General features: G+C 36.4%; 2 protein-coding genes across 2 annotated transcripts in view; one reads left to right on the forward strand and one right to left on the reverse strand.

Moving 5' to 3' along the window:
• Positions 1–1,224: 1,224 nt before the first annotated feature.
• LOC136261184 (axoneme-associated protein mst101(2)-like) lies at positions 1,225–3,120 on the forward strand. The gene has a single exon (XM_066055158.1). It carries the CDS (start codon positions 1,225–1,227, stop codon positions 3,118–3,120), a length of 1,896 nt encoding a protein of 631 aa, XP_065911230.1.
• A 7,089-nt stretch (positions 3,121–10,209) lies between these two features.
• LOC136261185 (uncharacterized) overlaps positions 10,210–14,985 on the reverse strand; it is a 149,807-nt gene continuing 145,031 nt past the window's right edge. Inside the window, exon 81 of the mRNA XM_066055159.1 lies at positions 10,210–10,837. Coding sequence (XP_065911231.1) covers positions 10,210–10,837 — 628 coding nt within the window. The remainder of the gene's footprint in view (positions 10,838–14,985) is intronic.

The following is a 14,985-nucleotide window of genomic DNA, read 5'->3' on the forward strand; positions in this document are numbered from 1 at the left end:
ACATTCCTAATAATCATAGGTGAATTCTTACAACCATTCCAGTGTCCAACAATGAAGTGTAGCCGTTTTTTAGAATTGCTTTTATCTTATGCCAAAAGTGAGTCAAGGGTGTTAGTGTATAACTTTACATTTCTTGTATGGGTAATGACAATTACATAGACAAGGGTGGAACTATGACACTTCTAGATAATGTAACAAACCATTATCACCACAATTCAATGCATAATTTCACTAAAAGCTGTAGCATCTGATCAGTATGAACACCGGACCCTGAACAGCAACACTATATACTTATGCACCATAGCAATGTGGCTTTAACAAGCATGTGAAGTCAGAAAAGAAGATTATGCACATGTATGAAGAGAGGACAGTGAGGTGGAGCATGAAGTATTTTCTCCTTTAGTTTCTCATGAACAGGAGGAATGGGTCCATTGATTACAGACTATGTACAAGTGTGTTACTACCTTCCTGCTGTAGTTGGACAGTCTTATATACAGCAAGACACTTTGCTACCTGAGGTTCCCTTTTACTATTAGTGTATCATATAAATATGGTTCCCTTAATTGTATTACATATAATTGCATGCATGCAGTAGCTGAATTCAAGCATGCATGCAGCCTATATAACTAACTGCATGCAAACTTGATATATAAGTAGAAACATTTTTCTTAGTGACTATTTAGTGCAGACTATTGTCAGCAGTTGAGATCAGAGGTACGTAAATGCATGATCATATACTGTATTGCAATGAAGTGTCAATAGGCATTTTGGTATTGTTTTTTTTTTTTACATGTAGTGTTGCACTGAATAAGCCTGATGTCTACTGAAGATACTGAAAGCTTGAGTATTGTCACTTATGAGGACAAAAAGTATAACCTCTGCAAAATTCCTCCAATAACCAGCTTGGTAGTTGCAAACGCAACTAAAGATATAGAAGATCAGCTTCGATTGAAAACATTAGGCAATGATTTGAGTCGCCTGGGAAAGTTTGTGCGCTTAGCATACTGTGGAGTAGTAGGACATGTAGACTTGCAAATAAAAGTCAGACAAACATTAAAAAATGTTTCAGAATTGTGTGATGATACCGTTCATACTATAAATAATTTCAAAAGATCTTCGCAGGACGCATTAGAAAGCATGCAGTGCGCCTATGATTATCTTGCGGAAGGTTTGGAGGAGGAAGCATTGGTAGTATTTGATGAAATACAAATGCTTTCAAAAAAAATGAGTGAAAATTCAAAACAGCTATCAATTAAGTGCAAATCAGAATCTGAAAACATCAAAGAAGTTGGCAATACAACTTTGCTGAAGAAAGAAGCTGTAAAGGTTGATAAACAAGAAGCTGAAGCTTTGCTCTCTGTCAATACAACAGAAAAGAAAGTCACTGTAAAGGAGTTGGAAAATACTACAGCTACAGTTGCAGAAAGCAAAGAAGAGATAGCAAAGACATATATGAGTGAAGATAAAATATTTGAAAAAAAGTCTGAGCTTGGAGCACAGCAGCAAAAAGAATTGGAGGATGAGCACAAGATCTACAAAGAAGAGATGAACAAATTACAGTCTGCTTTAGACTCAAATATTGAAAAAATTACTAAAGAGCTTAAAGAAAAGGAGGAAAACATCAGGATAAGTATTAAAGACAACAAAGATGCACTTTCCAAAAAAATTGAAGCACTAGAAGAAACACTGAGAGGTACTATTCAATCTGCTGAAAATGATTATGCTAACCAAATAAAATTTAACGAGACTGACATGCAGAATACTTTGAAAGAAAATAAGGAAAAGTATGAAGAAACTTTAAAAGCTAATAAAGAAGAGCATACAAAAGCAATTGCTGAAGTTGATAAAACGTATGATAAACGCATGAAGAAAATCCAAAATTCTTATGGAAAGTCACTAGATACAAATAAGGAGGAGTTAGAAAGACAAACAAAGCACATATCAGAAACATTAGAGCATACTTTAGCAAAAAGTTCACGTCAGAGTGAATTGGAATCCAACGACTGCTGGTTTAACAGTTCAACAAGTGTAATTAAGCAGAAACAGGCTGCGGAAGATGCTGCAACTAAGATTCAAAAAACCAGCGAAGAAGACAAGTATATTAGTGAGAAAATTGCTGCAGATAAAGGGGCTTATGACACAAAATCAAGAGAAGAAAGTAAAGCAGAAAATACAAGAAGTGAAGCAATCAAGAAAGTGAATGAAGCAAAATCTCAGAGTGACGAGCATGCATCAAATGAACGAGAAAGGAAAGATGAAAATACTCGTCTCAGAAAAAAAGAAGCTGATGATAAAGCAAGAAAAGATAAATCAGAGAGAATTCAGATGGCTAATAGTGAAAAGCAGAAGGCACAATCAGATGCTACTAAAGAAAAAGAAGATTCTGATAATTCAGCAAAGCTGGCATATGAAAAGGAAACCAGTAAAATTGAGAAAAACAAAACAGAAATTTTGAGCAAATATAAAGATGACATACAGCAAATTAAGCAAACATTGGAATTAGCAGAAAAACGCATTCAAAATAAATACAAAACTGAATCAGATATGTTAGGAGAGGAGCTGGACTTTTTAGAGAAAAGAAAGTTGACACGCGAGTCTGAAGTTGCAAAGCTTTTGCAGAAAAAGGAAGAGGCATATCGAAAAATGCTAGAGATAACAAAAAAGATTGCTGAAAACAAGGACCAAATTGAAGTTACAGAAACATCACTGACGTGTCTTCATGAAGCTGTGTCAGCATTACGTAAGATTGAAGACACCATGGTTAAAGCTGGAATATTTTGGGAAGAAGTTGGTGAACTGTGTGCTGAAGTAACTGGTAACAGGTTGTCTAAACAAGTTGAACGTATTAAAAGTACAGAAGATTCCAAACGCATGAAAATTTGGAAAAGTACTGGCTTCAAGAGGAGTGCACTGCTTTACTATGGCAAATGGGTAGCTTTAAAGGACACATGCATAACTTCTGGAAAATACATAACATTTGCTCAAGATGAAATTCATCGGTATGTGTGTGACCATCCAACTAGGGGACAAGCAGTGGAACTGATCCAGCAACTTGCTCCTTTGCTTGAAAAGGAAATCCTACTAGAACAAAAATCTATTATGAACAAATCATCTGACTAGCTAATAGAGTTGAAGCCAACATTTTTCAGGTTCTACGTGTGTCCACTTGAATTTGTATAAATGTCATTGCATCCACATAGCTATTATGTGTGTACTATGTATAATAATTTATCAACTAGCTATGATGTATATGCCATATCCAGTTTGGGAGGTACATAAGTATAACAACAGCGGATTTGAATTTACGTACAGTATGCATAGGCTTGCACAATCCATGCATCGCACAATCCATGGATCACACATTCACTGTCTAAAAAAAGCATATTGCTTGTTGTATCAGTGTATTATGACAATTTACTTTAGACTCATGCACAACTGAACTACTATGACTGTATGTCACTGATCCATACAACACCAGATGCTTAGGACTTAATTGACTTAAAAAACAAATTTGTTAATTATGCATAAACTACTCAACAGCAAAAATTTTAGTCCTAAAACATGTACGTTTACTAAAATAATACAGACCCTAGCTGCTCCATATATCTACTACCCTGGTACATCCTTACCGAACCTGCCTGGGAGTGCAGCTACTTCCAGTTAGTCTAATCTACCAGCATTGTGTGACAGGATAATTATCACTAAGATGCATCTCTGGAAGAGGCTACAAATAAGCTTCTGGGAAACTCCATCACTTTGGTGTAACCTGTAATGCTCAATTTACCATCTGAGCTGTGACTGGATTTTGGAAAATCAGCCAATTTGCCACATTTGACACCTCAAGTATTTATGATTGAAACAAAGCATTGCTAAGCAGCAATCAACTTCACATTGAGCAAATTATTAGCCTGTACCTAGAATTACCAGAAAATCTTTGAAATATTGAAATAGTTACATATGTGCTGCTACAGTAACACAGTAAAGTACTAAATTCTATTTATTTCACTTGTGACAGGGTTGATTTTCCAAAATCTGGTCACAATTATCCCCACTAAAATCTATCACTATAAAGGCCATGACAAGAGATACCAGTAGTGTTGTGGGTAACGCATTACTTATGTAATACATTACATAATAATTATTACTTTTGTGGTAACCAAGTAATAATTATGCTATAAAAAACACTCACAAATGTAATACGTTACCTAAGTAATGAAGTTACTGTAACAAGTCAAATATTAAGTAATTTTATTACTTCAAGTAACAAAGTCACCTATCTCGTTAATAATCCACTGAGTAATGCCTAGCCATAATGAAACAACAAAGCCACCTCGAATTAATGAATCGAATTAATGAATGAAGCTTATTCACCAGCTTCTTACAATTATAACCAAGATTTACACATTGTCCAGCAACACAATCATGTCAAGTGATAAGGTGGTAGTTGCACACGTGCTGTGGACACAAATATGTATTATTTATTATTATTATTATTAGCGCTTTACAGTGACCGGCACTGAAGGTCTGACAGCAACATGTGCTGCAGCCTTAGGATTACCTATTATTATAGCTAGTTACTTTATTTTATGGGTAATATGTAACTGTAACTAAATACAGTAGTTCATTTGCAAGTAATATGTAACGAGTTACTTTTAAAAAGTAATATGTAACGAGTTACTTTAAAAAGGTAATTGCCCCAATGCTGGATACCAGGTACCATTTTCAAGGATAAATGTTCATAAAAAAATATTTAGCTAGTTTCTTTCTGGCCACCATTAGATTATGGAACAGCCTGCCTGATCAAATTGTTAAATTAGAAACCATTGGAAGATTTCAAAACTCTGTTAATGATTATGTGATCAATAGCTAACTTAATAATTAATTTCCTTTTCATTTTATTATTTTATTCCCGCCTCCACCCCCAGCACAAAAGGCATGCATGCTGGACACAACTGATACAAATAAATTTAACTATAATATATGAACTGGGCCCGCCCACGCATGTTATTGCATAGATAATAGCCTTGGAGTGCTGTATGTGCACCTGTGTCCTGTTTTGTGCATTGCTTTAATGTGTGATGATATATAAGTGCACGTGATGATTATACTACCATATTGTGAGGATGAACATGTTTTAACAACACATAAAAAAACAACAAAAAAACAATTGTTCTACTGATCAGTAAGAATACGGCTCTCCACTAAGTACAGCTCAGTGGAGACAGCGGGGAGCTCTGTTGACTGCAGCTTTCTGCTCCTACAAATGGCCAGTACAGGGTAACGTAATAGGGAAAATGATAAAGCACAGTGCATCCAGGAGAGTGTCTGGCTGTAAGGCGGCGTATTGTGCTTCTGTGATAAAAGATCTGCCAAACGGTTGTAGAAAATAGTAGCCTCCTTGCCCAAACCACCAAAAGTTGAAAAAACTAGCTGGGTAAAAGATTCACAGTCAACATTACGTATACGATCCTCGAGCTCATGTCGACGAAAAAGGGAAGCAACCCGGGTCTGGCGATAACTTGGTGCATTGGGATGGAAAACCCTGACGTCAAACAATGCACCTTGTCGTCTGCCCCAGAAGCCCCTTGCATGGATGTCAGCTCTTGCGGCATTACTGCAGTTAGCTGAAGATAGTGTATTCTTTTGTTTTAGCACACTGCCCTAACTGTTATTTATTGTTATTATTATTACTAGGACCGCGTCACATACAACCAAGTACATACACCAACGTTGCAACCTACCCATTGGGCAAGTATAAACAGTGCCATAGGAAACACTCAGAGCAGTGTGCGTGTACCTGTGGAAATGATACATATGCATACGTACACAGGCAAGGGACATCCTAAAACACAACCTACACAAAAAACCAAGTTAAGTTAGATCATTGATTATTTCTAAAAATAAGCTATTCAGCCTACTGCCATAAGTTGGTGTACTAATTTGGCAATGCCTGGGAAATTAAAATCTCCCATTAGCAAGATGTTAGGTAGTCTTAGATTGGTTCAACAGGTTAGATAATGATAGATGGAGTTGCTCTATTGGATACAAGTCAGATGTTGGAGGGCGATAGAAAGCACATATGTGGATAGGACTTTGGTTGGGAGGTGTTAGTTTAATCCAGATCAGTTCAGCTTCTGTGTCCAAAGATGGTTCTTCTAGAACTTGCAGCTACTTCTTTATGCACAAAAAACTCCTCTGCCACCCAAGGAGAACTCCTCCACCATCCAAGGGTGACATATGGGTAAGGATTATTCTAAAGGTAGCTGCATGGTATAAGAAAGAGTAAGGATGATATATTTTGCTGCACTAGTCTGGCAACGCCTGACCTTCATGTGAACATTAGAACGTATCATATATACCACCCAGGTTAATGAAGAAAATTCAGTGTGACAGCTGAAGTTTGGCCAGATAATTGAAGGAAATTCACCAAATTTTATTTACCAATTAGCCATTTTATATTAGCTCAATCACCATTTGCCAACCTACATTGGTATAGTGAAGAATCCTTCTCTTCAGTTGTCATGTGCACATTCATACTGCAAATGCTAAGGGTTATACTGAAGGCTTCTTTTGATTATTACGTGATGTTGAAAAGCTCCTGCAACATGCACAAGTATGTTTCCCAGTCCACTTCTTTAACAGATCACCTCACCCAATATTTATTGATCGTAGCAGTAGACTGGTGTGGCTGTGCCGAAATGTTTGTTGAATATAATAGTCTAGGCTTCATGATGGGCCAGTAGGTACTGTATTCTTGAAAGCCACATAGTCTCTCGCCACCCACCTGGCTCACAATATCGAATAGTAAGTTGACTTGTTTTATATTACTGGGGTTGTGGGTGCATGGTGTCCTGACACTAATGATACTTGCATTTGTAGATAGCTACTCTGTGTATCTGAAAGACAGCCAAAATATTTGAAAACTCTACTACAGTAAATACTATAAAAGTACTGCTTGGCATGCATTATTTTCAACCACTTGGTTTAGCAATCTTTGCTAATTTATTTAAAGTTCTCACAGTGAGTATTGAGAACCAAAGATTTCAGGCATCACTCCACCCCTACTGTACTGTTACAGCAGAGGTTGCAAGTACATACATGCAGTGATAATTTAACAAACACATGCAGTAGCTTCTTGAAGTATGCAGGTTAACCGATGGTATACATGCCATTCTGGGGTATAAGATATGGTGATTTTAGCCAGCTTTGGATTCTGTGTGTTGATGTAAATAATGTGTTTTGCACATATTTTGATGATGCATTTTTATCAAGCTTAAGGTGCAACTTGAAATTTTGTACATATTATAATTTTCTAGAAGCACAACAGTTGTGCTACACACTTTCAATAAAACATTCCATGTTAACGCTTTCAATAAACAGCCAGTCAGTCATAAAATTCTAGAGAAGCACACAAATCTATCCATAGTTCTCCAATGTCATGACAGAAAACAGTGTCATCTATAGCCCATTACATAACAATTCGATATAAAACTGTTTCAAACATTCTGACATGGTACAAAGTTGTCGGAGCAAAATTTTTATGTGCACTCCAAGCATTATCAACAGGATGGGACATTTGAAGCTAATACCTACCCCCTCCCCCGGCTCTGTGGAGGAGCCATACTTCTTTTTGATTGAAATAATAAACCTTGTCAGGCCATAATCAATTATACAACTTGTAAAAATATGCATAAAATACTCCCATACTCACCTAAAACAAGTCAAAGCAGCTGTCAACCCACCCCCTTCATGCGTACTAAGCGCCTCTAAAATAATTATCATGTTGCTGGTACTTAAGACATTCAGTAGCCTTTAAAACAGCTTTTAAGACTAAAAATAAGCAGTGAGACAGTACTAAGAGGTGGTTACAAACCAAGTCATAACCTCAGCATTCAGTGTACTTGAATTATACATGTATATACATAATATTCATCCACTTTCCTGAAGGATCTGTTTCACCATCACTGAATATTCGCATGCATGATAACAGTGCAACAAAAGACTTTGTGAATTAAAGTTAGTGCTTTGTACCTTCCTCAGTGTTACAAATAGATGCCTTTAATATGCACATGCACACAACAGCTTTACTTTCAATTTTAATCCCATTAAGTGTTCAAATCAGAGTGGATATATTCGTAATGCTACAAAAGTGTTGGTGTTCGTACAAACTGTATACTATGCAATATCAAAATAATGACGTACCCATGATTTTCGAAACTGCTTTGAAAACATGATAACCAAGGGCTACAGCTACAGGATATACTAGAGTCTCATCCATTTTCTTTTTTCATTCATGCATTACCTAATAATATTATTAGTTGCTATCAGAACCCATGCAATAATAATATTATAATGTTGATAGCAAGCACAACAGTACAGAGTAATGCAAATAATAACAATGCAGTTTTACTTAGTTGACTAGTACACCAAAGCAACAGTTATCGTTACTTCATAGAAATGATGAAAAGCCTTGCTCCATCTATAATATTATGTTACAAACAGGTGATATATGGCAATGTACAGTAATTTAATGCACACACTGATTATGTATACACATGTATTAGTTGGTCTAGCTGAGTTGGTAAAGAGCCACCTAAATCATTCCCTTTAGTAGAGAACCCAATATTTTAGAGCCCAGCATGGGTGAATTCACAACTTTGTTCCACCATAATTTGAAGATAATTTCCTGAGGAGTACGATGTGAGAACAGGAGCTTCAAGGTTCAATCATCTTATATATCCTGCAATAAAATTCAAATGCATGTAGATTTGATTATTACATAGCAGGCTAGATTTGTTAACTTTATGCTGTTCACTTTGCTGTTCGGTTTTGGCCAATTTAGTAAGTACTGGTTCAATTCCATTACTTAATTGCACTGACTTGGTTTAGTGTTTACAGCTTTAATGTGTGATACTTATATTGACCAACTGATCTGAGCAAAAACCCAACTACTTTCCTTTTTAAAACTATCTTGTTGCTTAGGGGAAAAACCAGTGGGCTATTAAAGTTTTAGCCTTACCTGTTGAAACACTTGGAGTAGAGAGCAGGAACAGGAAAACTGTAGTAACCATACCAAGTACATACAGTACTTAACCAATTATGATATTTATGAGTGCAACAGTATAGTTGTGACTTGGCTTAATATGTTAACCAGTGATTATTCATACTTCATAGATAATTAGATACTCTAATAGAGGAGTCACTTACTCTAATACAGCAGTCAGTAAAGGCTGACATACTCTAGCCAACTCTATTCAATTTTGAAAGCATAATTTTGAATATAATAGGCTGGATTTTTGAGCACTATTCAAAAGCATAATAGAATATTTTCAAAGTATAATTGACTCAAGCCTAATTTGCCATTGGTCTCTGCAAGGGAAACCAATGTACTAATAAGCATCCAATATATTCAAGTTAACTTATTCATTTGGAAATACTGTATCATTACCTATATATTTTAACCACAGTTTATTAAGTTCATACCAGAACAGCAATGTTGTTACTACCACTATGTACCTGTGATCACATAGCTGCACATGTGTGCATATCCATACCCAAATACACATTGATGATCACAGCATGCTATACACTGCCTAAGGGATATATCAAAGTTCTACATAGGTACAAAGCACACTCAGAAAGTAATACACTGGTGTTTGTTAATTCATAATGACTGACTTGATATACATGTATAGTAATAATGTCAAGCACCATCACACTTCTTATTATCATGTTAGCAATTCATAAATGGATTTATAAAAATAAACAAATAATTTTAAAAATTAATAGAGATTATTGAAAAAGTAATAATCCAGCATGTTAAGACACACAGATCTTTATTTGGGCTCAAAAAAACATTTATACAGATTACTTATCTGCTCCTGATTTATGGAAACTATTATTTTTCCTTAGACCCTACCATATATATCCATTGAGTCCGAGCAGAGATTGTGTGTGTGTGTGTTTAACAAGCTGGCTTGTTTGACTCTTGTTTCTTTTGTCTTCTCAGCAATCTCTAGCTCTATTTCCCATATTTTAACACTAGTACTATACAGATAGACTACTCCAACCATGTGCACATTTCCCATGCTACTTGTAGTTTCTTAGCAAACAATATGAAGTAGTAAAAGTAGTTTGAGATGCAAACAATATTACACAATAATGTACATAATTATGGCAAACAACATTTCAAAGCAACGGAGTAAATGATCAACTAGATTTAGATGGTTTACTATTGTCATCTAGTGAACCAGTAACTGGAGAAGTGGCTGGGATATTAGAAGGTACATCATATCCAGGTGGTACAGGAGTGGCTGCTACTAGTTCTTGATATACACCTGTACTTGCATTAGGTGGAGTGATCAGAGCTGCATAATCATTACTGGTGTTTCCAGCAACAGGTTGAGTTGTTGCCTTAGGCTCATGTGTAGTGGTCACTGCAGCTTCTTGTTGTTTAAATGGTGGCAGGGGTTCACTACTAGCACAGTTCTTTAAAGATGTATACTCGTTTCCCACACTAGCAGCAGCAGGCTGCATTGTTGCCTCACCATCAGTTGTTGATACTTTCTTTTGTCTTGGTGGTGGCAAAGGCTCACAGTTTTTACAACTGTCTTCATTAACTGCTATGTCATCAGATTTTATGCTCAAGCGATCCACATCATCATAATCATCATCTGCAGTGTTTTGATAAGGAGTAGATTTTGATACATCTGGTTGTCCAGGATGACCATAGACTCCTCTGATTTCCTCATATATGGGAGTGACAAACTGAAGTTTATTAGAAGCTACATTACCAATATATACTGGATTTGTAACTCCTTGCTCACTGTGTTGTCTTCTATAGGAAATACAAAACACAATGCATACTGTAGGGCCCATCAATCATTAAAGCACTGCCGCACATGTGTACATCTGCCTTGCGTTGTATTAGCCTCTCGACACGCCCCCTCATGCTGTATTTTTGTACACACAAGCATAGGCAGTGCTTTAAGTGATTTATGTTGTACTTCCTGGTCGTCTGGTTTGGAAAATTTTTCTAGTACTCAAATTGCTGTGATTTTCAGTGATCAGGATATCAGTAAGTGTTTAAATAATCTATTTCTAGTTGTAGAACAAACCAATAGGATTAGTTTGGCTAGTTTTGCATGTGATCAATTGTGCTGTCTTTAAATGAGTCATGTTTAAAAGCTTCGTTATCAGACGATCAGTAAGTGTTTATACAATCTATTTCTAGCCATAGAACAAACCGGTAAGATTAGTTTGGCTGGTTTTAGCAATTTACAGTGTGTTATTTTTGTAACATTCCTTAAATAAATTCTCCGCATAACTGTACTGTATTTACCCAATTAGCTACATAACTGTTCTGTATGACTCATACAGTACAGTTATGCAGCTAATTAGTACTGTATGGACAATAAAGTGCACGGAATCACTTTGATCCTCCCATGCAAAGTACAATCATACAGTATGGTAGTACTGTATATACTAGTTAAAGCACCACTGCAAGTGCAATATGGAAAAAATAGCACGAGGGTGTGGGAAAGAGACTACTACAGCATGAGGCAAAGCCGAGTGCTGTATTAGGTTTGAGGCCATGCCTGAGTGCTATTTTTTCTGTATTGCACGAGCATGGTGGTGCTATAAATGATTTATTGTACTAAAGTAGTGGTTGTGAAGTGTGGGGATGACACCAAGTAGCAGGAGGTGAGTGCCTATCTGCGTAAGTTTGAGATCGTGTGTATTGCAGTGATTAACTATTCGAGACATTTACCGCATTATTCATACTCGTTCATACTGCACTAGTGTGATGAAGCTAGCTATGTAGCTTTAATTAGTGATTTGAGCTGCCAAGAGTGACAGTAAATGGCCAACTGCTTGTTCCTCGATTTAAGGCCAGGCTAATTAAATGCCTATTAGTAAGTCTGCATGTGACTATGTTATAGAGAGGCTTACTATCATGTTTAGTGGGTGAGAGTGCATTTATGAAGCCATGGTGTGGCGCTGGGGATGATACCACGAAGGCAACTGGAAGCGAATTAACTTATCATATTCCATCTGGCTTTACAATGTGGACGGGAGTCACTTTGTAGTGTTGACTAACGCCATCTGCTCTGTTTCTTCACTAACTGCATTCACTAAGAATGGCTTTCAGGTTAGCTATAGTTTGCCCACTTGTATTTAGGTCATGGAATTATTTTATGTGTTTATGATATGTCATAATTATTGAATGGCTTCATAACATTGTAGTGGTTTGGTGAGGGAATGCGATAATGTGTCTGGCATTGATCATGCTTTGGTTAACTTGTTTACTGTTCAATAGTGCTGTATTGGGATCAAAGGGAAAATACAGCACACTTGGGCATACAGCACAGTTGAAACAAATACAGCACCCTGCCAGCTGTGAAGTGTGCAGCCAGGTGTACAATATGGAAATAAAAGTACACTTTTACTTTGATCTTTTCACCCAAAGTACAATAAATAGGGATCATGTAGTTTTGGGTTTTCTTGCCCAAAAATATCATCCTAAAACCCACCTCAAGTTCCTTCATTACAACTTGGCAGTATTGGTTAGGCATAGCCAAGCCCAAAAGTGCCTTCAGAGTGATCTCAAACCCTTTCCAACAAGTTTCTATGGAATTTTAAAAATTTTCTATTTAACAGAATTTTATTCTGACTAACTAACTAACTAACTGATGTCTTCAGCCAAGCATAACTCGACAATGGATAAGGCTATGGGCTTGATTTTTTTCACTTTTCAACGCTGTTTCAATCCCGAGACATGCCTTTTTGCCAACTGCAGTACATACAATGCTTGTATCGTGGACTTACCTTTGTCCTCCTTTGTGTTCCATGCATTTCTTTTCACTGACAGTGTAAGGTGTTGATTTGCGATAGCGAGATACGGCTTCCCTCTGGCTGTGTCAGGCTTTTTGCTCGCATTTTCCGTAGTGACTGGATTCATTGCAGAGAAGTTTCTTGTACTGTTCTTAGTTTGTAATGCTGTGTAACAAGTAGAAGGAAACATTAGGAATTTTAAGCTGGATTAGGGATCAAAGAACAAAAAAGCAGGAAAAAAGGGAACAGCTGAAAGTTGTGAAACAAGGGAGGTTGCCTATGCCTGCAGATATACTAGTGGACATGTAATCCCTAAAATTATAGACTGAAGAGTAAGGATTAGATGTCCACTAGTAAGTATATCTGGTATAGGCAACTTCCCTTGTTTCACAACTTTCAGCTTTTCCGTTAATTGTTTCCCTGTTTTTTTGTTCTTTGATTCCTAATCCAGCTTAAAATTCCTAATTTTACCTTCTATTTGTAAGAGTGCAGTGCTAAAATACTGTCAATATATCTGTTTATTTCCTTCATATCAACAAGTACAAGGAAAAATTAGGATATTAAGAGATCATAGAAATAAAAAAATCTGTGAAATGAGAGAGGTTGCCTATACACCTGCAGATATTATTTGTAGGTGTAGGTATGTAACTTCCCATTTTATTTCTATAATTCCTAATCAAATTTAAAATCCATTGACCACTTTACGTTTTAGCAATTGAAAGTCTGGAAGCATGCTCACATGCAATTAGACACATGGTAATGTGTTGTGTGGCCCAAGAAACTGGCGGTGAGTATATTGGCAGGGAGAAAGAAAATACAATTTTCATATATATAATATATGTAGCTCCATTATCCCTTAGTTGATCAAATTTAATCTTGCTGTAGAGATGCATGCCAGGTAGGGGAGTCCACATACCAAATTTGAAGGAAATCGTCCCAGCCATTTCTGAGATACAAATGATCAAAGTTACTCCATGTTTTCTTCTTTCTTTATGCTTTCTAAAACATCTGCTTTAAAATGCATACTCCAATAAGCTGAAATTTAAAGGGGTTATTAAAGTGAATCCCAGCACAAATTTTGGTGGAAATATGATCAACATTTACAGAGTTATGATCAATTAGTCATGTAAAATAAGATCAAACTTTTGTCATGCTTACAGGGTAAACCTCTTTGAGGAATCAGTTAAAATTTGGTCTGTAGTTATCAGAGGAGTGTCTTTCAGTGGTTTGAAAGAAATTAAAATTAAGACCACGAAGAGACTAGCCAACAGTTTGTAACAATCATATGATCGAGATCTGTAATAAAAATGTTTAGCTGTTATGCCTACTAAGCAAACCAGTGTGTAGGTGAATGAAGAATGACCTTTCAGTGGTTTAGAGGAATTTACACTGAATTAAACTTAAAGAGTTGGCAATGAAACTTCTTTTAGATTAACTTGTAACTCAGGGGATGGAGCTTACTAATGGTTGTAAATGGTGGGTTTGGTATATAGAGTCTTCTGTTTAGGACATAACCATGTCAATGATGTCATAATTTTGAAAGATTCTCATATTCACAAAAATGGGCAGAAATGTCTAGAATGTTGTCCATTGTTTTTTGGATTATTGGGGTGCTCTACAAATTACACGTGATCAAAAAGGTGCTTCATCTTGCTAAAATGAAACTTGAAGGGTCTGCAATAAAAATCAACCCACTGAAACTCACTTAAAGGTTGGTTTACTAACTCAGTCTTTTGGATCTTAAATATGTTCTTTATTGTAGTGTTCACATGCCAACACAAGATGACACTCTTACTCATGCTATGATTTAGAAACTCACAGCTGTGGCCATTACCCTAAGAATACGCATCCATTTTCAAAAGCATATGACCACCATGTGATGTACCATTTGTGAAAACATTGAAGCATGCTAAACAGCATCTGCTACCCATTTTTATCAAAAACCTTAACATTGTGAAAAATTAAAGTGCACATTACAGAAACAGCAAGGGGAATCACCATATTATTTGCCAACAGTTTTGATGTAAACTTGGGTAGGATTAGTCGCCTAGAGTTGGAGGAGAAACTATAGAGGTTGATTGTTTCATTGTCAACCTTATTATACTGTGAACACTAAATGCTTGATTGAGATACTCTAGTAGTGTAGTTACC

Source organism: Dysidea avara, chromosome 7 (assembly GCF_963678975.1).
Source record: "Dysidea avara chromosome 7, odDysAvar1.4, whole genome shotgun sequence".
NCBI lineage: Eukaryota > Metazoa > Porifera > Demospongiae > Dictyoceratida > Dysideidae > Dysidea > Dysidea avara.

Coding starts and splice junctions, on each gene's coding strand:
- LOC136261184 (XM_066055158.1), top strand. CDS start 1,225: ATGAGTGAAAATTCAAAACAGCTATCAATTAAGTGCAAATCAGAATCT.